The sequence below is a fragment of the Mytilus trossulus genome, chromosome 13, assembly GCF_036588685.1.
Source record: "Mytilus trossulus isolate FHL-02 chromosome 13, PNRI_Mtr1.1.1.hap1, whole genome shotgun sequence".
NCBI lineage: Eukaryota > Metazoa > Mollusca > Bivalvia > Mytilida > Mytilidae > Mytilus > Mytilus trossulus.
This window is the reverse complement of record NC_086385.1, coordinates 28,475,191-28,486,739: the sequence shown is the minus strand read 5'-3', so window position 1 is coordinate 28,486,739 and position 11,549 is coordinate 28,475,191. Positions and strand designations below refer to the sequence as shown.

Here is an 11,549-nt window from a genome sequence, read left to right as displayed (position 1 = left end):
AACGGCCTTATTTATGTAAAAAAAAAATTTTCTGCGCAGAATGTGATTCCTGTTAGGTCAATATGGCCTTTTGGCACCAGTAACATGTTTAACCAGAGACTATAAAGAGCCTTTGTCGCTCACCTTAGTATATGAATATTTAACAAAGGACACAGATAGATTCATGATAAAATTGCGTTTTGGTGATGGTGATGTGTTAGTAGATCTTACTTTACTAAACATTATTGCTGCTTACCATTACCTCTATCTATAACGAATTTGGCCAAGTAGTTCCTGTGGGAAATTTTATGAAGGGCATGCACTCCTTAGGGGGTCAATTGACCATTTTAGTCATGCTAACTTATTTTTAGGTCTTAATTTGATGTACTAGTACATTATTGCTGTTTACAGTTTATCTCTATCTATAATGATATTCATCATAAAAACAAAAAACAGCAAAATTTCCTTAAAATTACCAATTCAGGGGCAGCAACTTAACAACCAGTTATCCGATTAATCTTAAAATTTCTTGGGAGATAGATCTTGACCTGATCAACAATTTTCCCCTTTGTCAGATTTGCTCTAAATGCTTTGGTGTTTGAGTTATAAGCCAAAAACTGCATTTTACCCCCTTTAGTCTTAAAAAATGTGACTCAGTCTATTTATTAGCCATGGCGGCCATCTTGGTTGGTAAGCCAAGTTACAATACACATTTTTTTTAAACAAGATACCCCAATGATGATTATGGCTAAGTTTGGTTAAATTTGGCCCAGTAGTTTTAGAGGAGAACATTCTTTAAAAAGATCATAAGATTTACGAAAAATGGTGAAACATTGACTATAAAGGGCAATGATATGAAGGGGTCAACTGACCATTTTGGTCATGTTGACTTATTTGTCATGTTTATATATCATACTTTGTTGAACATTATTGCTGTTAACAGTGTATCTCTATCTATGATAATATTCAAGATAATAACCAAAAATAGCAAAATTTCCTTAAAACTAATCAATTTAGGGAGAGCAACCTAACAACGGAATGTTCGATTCATCTGAAAATTTCAGGGCAAATAAATCTTGACCTGATAAACAATTTTGTTTTAGCAGATTTGCTCTAAATGCTTTGGTTTTCGAGTAATACGCCTAAAAGTGCATTTTACCCCTTTGTTCTATTTTAAGCCAAGGCGGCCATTTTGGTTTGTTGGCCAGGTCACCGGACACATTTTTAAAACTAAATACCCTAATGATGATTGTGGCCAAGTTTGGTTAAATTTGGCTCAGCAGTTTTTAGAAGATTTTTGTAGAAGTTAACGCCGAACGAAGGACGCAGGACGACGACGGACGACTGCCCCAAATAAAGAGAAAAGCTCATTTGGCCCTGTGGGCCATGTGAGCTAAAAAAGAAAAATGGAAATTTCCTTTTGGTAATGTAAAAGTATGGAAATATCCCCCGATTTAATTTAATGATCGTAACCTTAAATGATTGTTGAGTTAAGCAGTTGCATCGTTTTCAAATCATCACAAAAACAGGTTGGAGGAAAGTTCAGTGAGTTTAAGGACTTAAAGAGTATAAAAATGTACATGTAAATATGTGTGTATTTGCTTACTTACTTTATAAACCATACTTCGCACGACAAATATGTTGGTTAGAGTCCAATTTTGCCAGTAAGTAAAGAAAACAATATCACATACGTCATATCCTTAAATATGTTAAAGGAAATTAAAAAGGAAACAACTAGTATGTTTCTTATTTTAACATTTTAACGGAAACAATAATGACTATGATAGTATAGTTAAAATAGTACAGTTGAAAAATTAAATTAGATGTATGTTACATTATAATACATTACTCTGTTGTATATGAGTGATCTCGCGTCATTATGAAACAAACCTTCATTTCAATTAATTGTAAAATTCATAATAACACGAGCTTCTTCAATAAAATGTCAATAAAAGGAATTTAATAGTAATCGTGTTTTTATGATCATAGCGACAAAATGTAAATACAAATATGTATAAATATTCAATGCTTCTTTTGATTTTCTAGTATTGTAAAAGCGTTGACCGTTTTCATATTTTGAGAATAAAGTGTTCCGCGCTTCGTACAAACAGTATTTTGTACAACGCTTTCACACCCCAATGAATTACAAAACGACACATTTAATTCTTAGCTAAAAAGTCAATGAGAGAAGCATTAAGCGAGGCCCAAACCTTTAAAAATATCCTTTTCTAGGTAATTATCATCTTATTGTGTACAGATTATATATTAAAAAACCCATTCAAATATCATGAAGGCAAAATCTTTGAAAAAAGACAAATTAAGAAAAGCAGACACTATATATGGTGATGATTATTTTCATGTGTAGATGTTAACAGTGTTAAAAAGTGTTAAAAGATTGAATTTTTCTAATAACTAAGGATTTTCGTATCCCAGGATACATTTGTTTTTTTAGATTACCTTAGCCGTATTTGGCACAACTTTTTAGAATTTTGGATTCTCAATGATCTTCATCAAAGTAATATTTAACTTTGTAATTGTTTGGCTTTATGAATATTTTGATATGAGCATCACTGATCAGTCTTATGTAGACGAAACGCGCGTCTGACGTACTAAATTATAATCCTGGTACCTTTGATAACTATTATCTTGGGGAGAATTTTTTTCCTACATGTATGTATAATATACGTTACACCACATGTTAAAAAAATAACTTTGCTAAAAAAATTGAAACAATTTGTAACAAATATCTTTAATGTTTATCCAAAGGAAATCGAAAGATATTTCAAAACCCTTTAACTAAAACCCGATTGTTCACAGAACAATACAAAATCAGTTCACCAGCTGTGGCGGGTTTTAAAAACATATATTCCAGACGCAATCATTCCCCTTACTTGGAAACGTGGTAGAACAACACAATACAACAAAAAATTATACACCAATTCTATTTGTTTTATTTATATATACTGAACACAAAGACACCCACTGAAAAAAATACAGGCTCATGAACCGATTTACCATGTCATCTTGTGTTCTTCAAATTAATTAAATTATACTTTGATTTTTACTTTTGAATGTAAAACAATAAAATCAAATGCCACTAACAGGTGGTTCTTATAAATACAGATGAAATAAAAACTACATTATGCATAAAAAAACATTTTTTTTAAATGAGTAACATTTTGAATTGTGTGAAAAATTTCGACTTTGATTTAACAAGTATATTATCTTAACGATTGTTTCATGTTCTGCATAGATGGTGAGCATGTCTCTCACAATATGTAACATCATGTATTGATTCCGGACAATGCTTACTTTAAATAGTAGATTAAAAGGTAGAAACTCCCGAAAAAGTCTTACATTAACGAATGATAAATTTAGAAAAATTAAGGAAAATTGTTTTCATGTCAGTTGCGTTTAAAAATGGATAGACTAGTGCAAGACTACTGACCATTGAAACACATATATGTAGCACTATAAGTGAAAAGGTCATCATAGGTATAGTAAAAGCTTTGACAATTACTTTGAAGTGGTACCAAACACTTTAACTTAAATAGGTGGCTCGTTTAATTTTTATAAAACTTTGACAGAGTATTTATTTTAACCCTATGACAAAAATTTAAAAATTTAAAAAAAAATGAACCAACCGATTTTAAGAAATAATACACTGGTTATATAGCAGTTTAACAGACACTTACTTTGATCATTGAAAAGTTTAATATTCCCTTGAAACGCAACGTTTTTAAAACGATCAGAAGATTTTTCACATTTATCTCCCTGTAGTGTTAGATACCACCTTAAAATATGCGAAAAAACCTTTGCAATTTTCAAAATTCAAAAACTACTGTTTGAAAGAATGTTTTGACTATAACTGTATCTTTCCAAATCCCTAAAATCGATCCAGGTATATCGTTTGGAAAAAAAAAAAAATTTGAAATTTGACACAGTGCTTTTTTTTTATCTAAATCATATGCATGATACTACTGTGAAAAAAGTTGATATACAATGTTAATACATATTAGAGTATAATAAGCCAAACGAAAAAAAGACCCCTCCAAAATTTCATGTACGTAGGTACTAATATGTAGTTATAATGACCAATAATAGGTTTTTTTTGTAAGTTTTCATCTCTCAAATACATACACATATGCTTTTAAAAAACTAAATTTCAAGCATGCCATAAATATAGTAAATGCAACTTACTTAAATATATGCAAATATGAAGTAAAAAACTAATTTGCAAATTAATTGTAAAAAGCACATATATATAAAAAATCTTATCAATATCTATATATTCAAACATCACATCCGTTCTGTAAATACAGTTTATGAAATGTCACAAATTCAATACACCGACTTAATTGACTTTTAAACAACAGGTAAGTAAAAGTCATACATTGCAACTAATGAGAAGGAATTGCAATCATTTTGTCAACATATTGTGAAGACGAATTTCCTATGTTTTTATTACTCAAAAGCTTTTAAATGGACGATCAAATAACTTCAGCTGTCTATTCATATATGATTATTAATTTTAGAAATTATAATCCGTTTGTTTCAAAGAGATTATCTTTATAATCGCTTAAATTTAAGCTCGCATTTTGAAATTTTTAGTCAGACGTTACATAAATGTGCAGTGTTGTTACATTTTGCCATTCTTATAGTATAAGCATAGTAGAAGCGTTTTAAAATTTAGCTAGCTCTTATAAATTTCCAGATCCAGCAAATAATTTCAGATGTGAACAATTTGAAAGTCAACAACTATTTCAAAAAAGAAGATTTGGTATGATTGCAAATAAGAAAACTGTCCACAAGAGACCAAAAATGACACAGACATTAACAACTATAGTTCACTGTACGGCCTTCAAAAATGAACAAGGCAAATACCGCATCGTCAGCTATAAAAGGCTCCGAAATGACAATGTAAAACCATTCAAACGAGAAAAATAACTGCCTTATTTATATAAAAAAAAAAAAAAAAAAATGTAACACGTCAACAAACGACAACCACTGAATTACAGGCTCTATTATATACTAGTCAAATCAATTGATAATTTCCACATGTGTAATCAGGTTATACAAAAGAACGATTGTTTTCTTCATTATGAACCAAACAATAAGCGATGTAGAAATGCATAATGTTATTTGCTATATATGTAAATAAATAAAATATAAAAAAAAAAACTACTGTATGATACAAAATAGTTTCGCCGTATTTAAATACTCGTCAGTAATACAAGTCGTCTCGTGTTAGAAGCCCGAGAATAATTTCCATAGCTGCATTTGGCAAAACATTTTCGACTGTTGGATCCTCCTTGCTCTTTACTATTGTCATTTTTTTTACTCCACACTGAAGAGCTACCTTAAAAAACATATTCAAAATGATCAGTAACTTAAGCGTATTGGCTATTATTTTGGAAGAAGGAATATTAATTACATGCAATATAAAGAGCTATCTTTAATAAATATGAAAATATGAAATTGAGAAGACGTGGTATGATTGTAATTAAGACAACTCCAAACCAGAGATCAAATTACATAGAAATTAGCAACTTTGGTCACCATAATACATAGTCATCTATGAAAGGCCCCTCAATGCATACTAATTTTAAGTTATTTTTGAACGTATTCAGAAATGAAATAAATATTGAAAAATAAATATAAGAATTGATAATGCATAAGGCATCATAAGTATACATCGATTGAGAGAAAATAAATCCAGGTCACAAACGAAAAACAAGGAAAAAATTATAATATGATTGCAAATACTCTAATTTCAGCTTATTGCAATATAACTATTTCACTTGCAACACAAATATTACCGTGAAAGACAACCCAATCGCATGAAGCTTGCAATAACCACTTCATGAGGTTTGATTCCACCACAATTATGACATCCGAAACCTTGTTAAACGAATTATTTAGAATCACTCACAATACATTTTATATTTTTTACAGATTGTTTTAGACATAGTTTGGACACAGAACTATACGTTTATTACTTCCATTCATGTCGTTCGGAGACGATAAAATGGGTCTGTGCCTTTTAAACCATCAATAACTAGTTGCTGAATTTGTAAACAATTGCATAAAAAAATGAAGCGCTTTCCTTATTAATATTTAATGTACAGCCATTATCCCTGTAGATACTTAATGAATCAATATAAATAGCGATGTCAAAAAAATTAACTGTAAAATGTCTTCGAACTTGACCGAAATTACCTGCGCTTTTGCAGTAAAATAGCTGGGCAGAATTAATTAAATGCATTGTTTACTTTCTTTAAATGATTTCCACCCTGTCTTATTGCATTGATTAATTAAATACTGAAATACAAAATAATACGTTTTTTGTAATTTTGATAGTTGAGCTAACATGAAATATTACACAAATACACCCTTTGCAATTTATAATTTCAACCTTCACTAGTTCATAGTTTTAGAGATAGCACTATAAGACTGCAACACATTTTAAAGCTAAATTTGAGTGACACCTGTGACAGAAATCAGACGTTACTGAAATGTCCAGTGCGGATGTATTTTGCGATTCTTTTAGTGTAACCATTTTAAAATTCATTTAGATCTTATACATTTCCAGATAACACTCATAATGAGAAGCTATGTAAATAAAATTACCTGTCAGTGCCAAAACCGACGATTTAGGTCATCCCACTCAGAAAAAACACAATTTGCTGAGATTTTTTTGTTTTCTATAAACGCTTTAAATCAAGCTTCTTTTCGAGAAAATAGCCACGATTTTTATGAAATCTTATTGCAGATAGCTTACATGCTGACTAGTTTTACACTGCAAGTTGTTTTTCTTCATCGCAAAGGTTTTTATCATAGAGGAAAAAAGTTGCTTTGAAGTAATTTTTATTCATTATATCCAGTTCAGTTTATCTTCCACCTTGACAACTTCATACAAATAAGCAGACAAAAATATGTTTCAATCCAATAAATACATTCAGAGATAAACAATTTGAAAGAAAGAAAAACTGATTGCAGTATCACACGAAGTGATACAAAACACACTTGACTCAAAATAGCTAACTTAATATTTCAGCGTTGTTATGTTGTTGGCAATCTTTCTTCACTTAAGTTAGGGAGGCTGGGGCTTATTCGATTTCGAACCTACCCTGGATAACTTTGAAGACTTAATAATGTTGTGACCATCTCACTATAATAACAGAATACATCATACTCATGTGTTCGAATAACCATGGTTGATTCATTTTTTTTACCTACATGGGTAAAAGTAAGGCTTCATATGATAAAGATACACAAGTTTTCATGTTATAGATTGAACTTCCCATGACTTGGGATACGCTACCTATCGTTTCATGTTAAAACCGTGTTAATGAGAATCTGTTTCCATCTGCATAAACCCGTGTGCATCATCTGTTGTATTACTCAATCTTTCCGTTAGGTAATTGTTGTCATTTATAATAATTGGTGAATGCATCAAAGTATTTCCCTGTAAACATCAACATATTCAGAAAATCACTATTTCATAATGCTTTAAATATACTCACTATTACATGCATACATATTAGTATCTTACTTTCTTGAGCTTACTATGAATATCACTGGTTTAAAGGTTTCAGGTGTAAACCGTGTATAAATTAATATGGGGTTAGTAGGCGGGGCGTGTTTAAACACATGATAAGTAGCGGTGTTACGTCCTTTTATAAAACAAAAACATCGACACGGTGTTTAGAAAAAAGTCTCATAGAAATTGATGATGAACAATTTTAATCAATATAGAAAGCGTATCAACACGCTGTTGGCATTTGTGTTTGTATAATCCAATGACAGTATGTTCTTTATAATGAAGACTGTGATACATGTAGGACAATACTGTAAATGGCGAATGTAAATGAGATACATGTAGTCGGTTATTTAAATTCACTTTCATCCTGTGGGGAGTTTACTAACCTCATATGTATACAAAAAATGGTCACTACCGCCATATGTAACTAATACTATGAGTTGTGTTTAAAATTTGTGTCTTTTAAATTTTCAGTTTTAACAATTACACAATTTTGCAAAAGTTTGTCCCATTGTTTTGAATTCAGACAAGTTCTCAATATTGTCTACAGTTTTAAAGTGAAACATTAAAATAAATTAATATCTTAAAAGGAACGCAAAAAATAAACATGTTTACGGTTTCTTGGTAAGAGTCAGTGATAAGTTATTTACTTATGTGAAAAAAACTAACCTTAAGGTGGTTCACTTTACGAAAATTAATTTGACTCGTTTAATTTTCATAAAATTTTGACAAAGTATTTACTTTGACCCTTTAATCAAAATATATAAATTTCATAAAATTTGAACTAACCATTTTTTCAGAAAAATTACGCAGTCTGGTGACATAGCAGTTTAAAAAAAAACACCAATTTTGATAATTGAGATGCTTAATATTCCCCAACTATTGGCGTTTGTGTTACAAATTACAATGCATATAATTAAATGCTGAACCTTAAACTAGTCATCATGGTCATAATGGGTGAAAGAGTCTGTTAGTCCTATCTGAAACATAAGACACTTTGATATTGGCATGAGTGACAGAGAGACATCTAAAACAAAAGTGTATTTCCCCAAAGATTTAAAATGTATTTCATCAAGTGCTTCCTGTAAAATATTTATAATCATATAAATCGTTAATAAATAATTATCTACCTGTCAATCATGTAAGTTTGTACGGCCAATGCACGAATTTATCATATAATAACACACACGGGGACCTCAAGTATACCTCATTCTGGAATCCTGTCATTCTGGTAGTACCATTAGGCACATTCGCCCTATTTTGTTGAAACCTTCTCCTCAACAAAATACCTAAGACCACGACAAAAGCAACAAATACTATTACACCACCTGTTATAGCTATGTTCTTCAGTAATTCAGCTCTAAAATCATAAAAAAAACAATAATGTGTCCATAGTACACGGATGCCCTACTCGCACTATCATTTCTATGTTTAGAGGAACCTGAAATTGGGGATAAAAACTCTAATTTGGAATTAAGATTAGAAAGATTATATCATAGGGAACATGTATACTAAGTTTCAATAAAATTGAGAAAGGAAATGGTGAATATGTCAAAGCGACAACCACCCGACCATAGAGCAGATAACAGCCGAAGGCAACCAATGGGTCTTCAATGTAGCGAAAATTCCCGCACCCGTAGGTGTCCTTCAGCTGATAGGTGTCCTTCAAGTTGGTGTCCTTCAAGTTGATTTGACTTAAACTTAATCAAAAACTACCTTGACCAAAAACTTTAACCTGAAACGTGACAGACGCACGAACGGACGGATGAACGAACGGACGCATAACATGCATAATGGCCCTGTTCTATCGTAGGTGCGGCATAATACATGTAATAATGGTTGAAATAGACTGAACCACAATTCTTTCAAAAGCATGTGTTTTTACAATTAACCAAGCAGTTAAAAATGCAGCTTGTTCCTTACAAGCTTATAAAATTATTTCTTAAGCTGTTTGTGTTCAGTTAATTAGAATAAAATATGTTGTTTTAGTTGAGGGACGAATTTCATATTGATAAACGAAAACTTAAGCAAAATAGATGAAAAACCAAAAACTGTAAGGAAAACATGTTGGGTCAGATGAAATTTTCATTAATATTACAAGATGCAGTACAAAATAAGTATGAAAGGTTTGAAACTACCTGTTCGTATTTACAATAATTAGCATTAAACAAGGTACTTAAAAGGCGTACAATGCAAATCAAAGCAAGAGACCTAAAACAACATATTTTCAAATTAGGAATTATAAAAATAATGCGTGGTCCCCCTCTTCCAACATGCCCAACAAATATATAGAAATATCAACTGTAATAGTTGTATACCATGGAATAATTGTAACTCTCATACGAAAAAAGATAAATTCCACAGAAAGATATGACAGTTACGTTTGATTGATAATTTAAAGTTTGTATATTGCTGTATTTGTACTCAGTAAATCGAAACAATTGGTGTGAACATGAATGTCTATGAAAGTGATCACATAAACTCCATTGCGAATCTACAGCATTTGAACGACACGGTATGAAATTATTTGAATAGTGTCCAAATATCAACTGCTTGTCTCTTGCAATATAACTAGGAGAATACCGATAACCAGACCATAATATCTAAAAAAAGAAGATGTATGATTTCATATCAGACAACTCTTCAAAAGAGACCAAATGGCACAGAAGTTGACAACCTATTTCATCAAATATGTTTCGGATATTATACTGTCATTCTTCGGAGATATTTTATGTTAAAAACACATTGTGTGCAAATAACTACATACTCTGCTTTGTCTGCCTTGAATCTAGTCTGGACCTTTGGATGAGAAGCGCTCGCACATACAATTATACCTTCATAAGGATCATCTGATGCCACATGGTATTTTTTATCATCTGGACATGTTTTTGTACAATTAAACTAAAAAGAAGTAACAATTTTGATTTACTCAATCAGAGAGTTTACAAAGGAATTTGAAAAATAACATGTTAACTAGATAAAGTGTTATTCGTGGTCAAATTATGAATTTCAATTCAAATTCTTTTGACATTATCAGGGTTGATTGCACAATATGTCACCTGCACTGATGATCATCTTAGTACTCCACGTGACCTGTGTCATATTATTTTTGTTTTGTTTGTGATCATCATTTTGTTTTCGTGACAATATTATATGCACTTACAGTTGGTGATAAGACTACATTTAATTTTGTTCATGTTGAGATAAAATGGTTTCTTATAGTACGGCGGCTTTGTGAAGAATTGTGCACATCCTGCTACAAGCATGAAATTTGGTATAGACCTTCCTCAACTATTACTTTTTTTATTTCCGATAGGGAGACATTTGACAAAAATGTATCACTTCCGGTAAAGACGTCATACTTAAATCAGCCCAATGTCGAAGGCTATAGCTAGTGTGTAAAAATGTGTTATTATCATGCTACTATTATAATATTTGGTACAAACCTTTGTTTTTTACTACTCTTGGTTAAACCTATTTTAAAGAGAGGATAATTGAAATATGATGGATACAATGTATAAGACATATGTATTAAGAACCCTTTCTTCCGGTAATATCCAAAATGGCGGACATACAAATATCAATTCATCATCAAATTTTCAGCTTCTTTTAAAATGTAAAGAACATATTTATTATTCTGTGCTGGTCATTAAACTGTTGGCTTTAAGTTATCCCCCAAACCATTTATTATATCATGTTGTAAATGTTTAAATATAAACATGATACAGTTGACACTTCCGGTAAAAATATAATGTAAATTTCAAAGATGAGTCCTCAATCCATTTCTTCGATGTACAGTTTAAGACAGATTGATTAAAACAAAATAAAATCCCTATAGTACAAAAACATTTTTAAGATTTCTTCAATTTTCAACCAAAAATAACTATCACCACGACATGCACACATCGCAGTGCACGAGATACCCGATTTTCCACATTAAAAATGACCGCGGCATCCTTCCTTACATCTGCAATGAACAAGCTTCTGACAAAATGATAATAATAAATTGATATTTCTATGTACGCCA

The 11,549-nt window shown here is 31.0% G+C and overlaps 1 protein-coding gene across 1 annotated transcript in view; it reads right to left on the bottom strand.

The window, feature by feature from the left end:
* Positions 1-2,775: 2,775 nt before the first annotated feature.
* Positions 2,776-11,549, bottom strand: part of LOC134694596 (epidermal growth factor receptor-like) — a 28,622-nt gene continuing 19,848 nt past the window's right edge. The window contains exons 15-18 of the mRNA XM_063555628.1: positions 10,290-10,423; positions 8,729-8,882; positions 7,304-7,447; positions 2,776-5,338 (exon numbers count right to left, since the gene is read on the bottom strand). Coding sequence (XP_063411698.1) covers positions 7,328-7,447; positions 8,729-8,882; positions 10,290-10,423 — 408 coding nt within the window. The 3' untranslated portion in view covers positions 2,776-5,338; positions 7,304-7,327. The remainder of the gene's footprint in view (positions 5,339-7,303; positions 7,448-8,728; positions 8,883-10,289; positions 10,424-11,549) is intronic.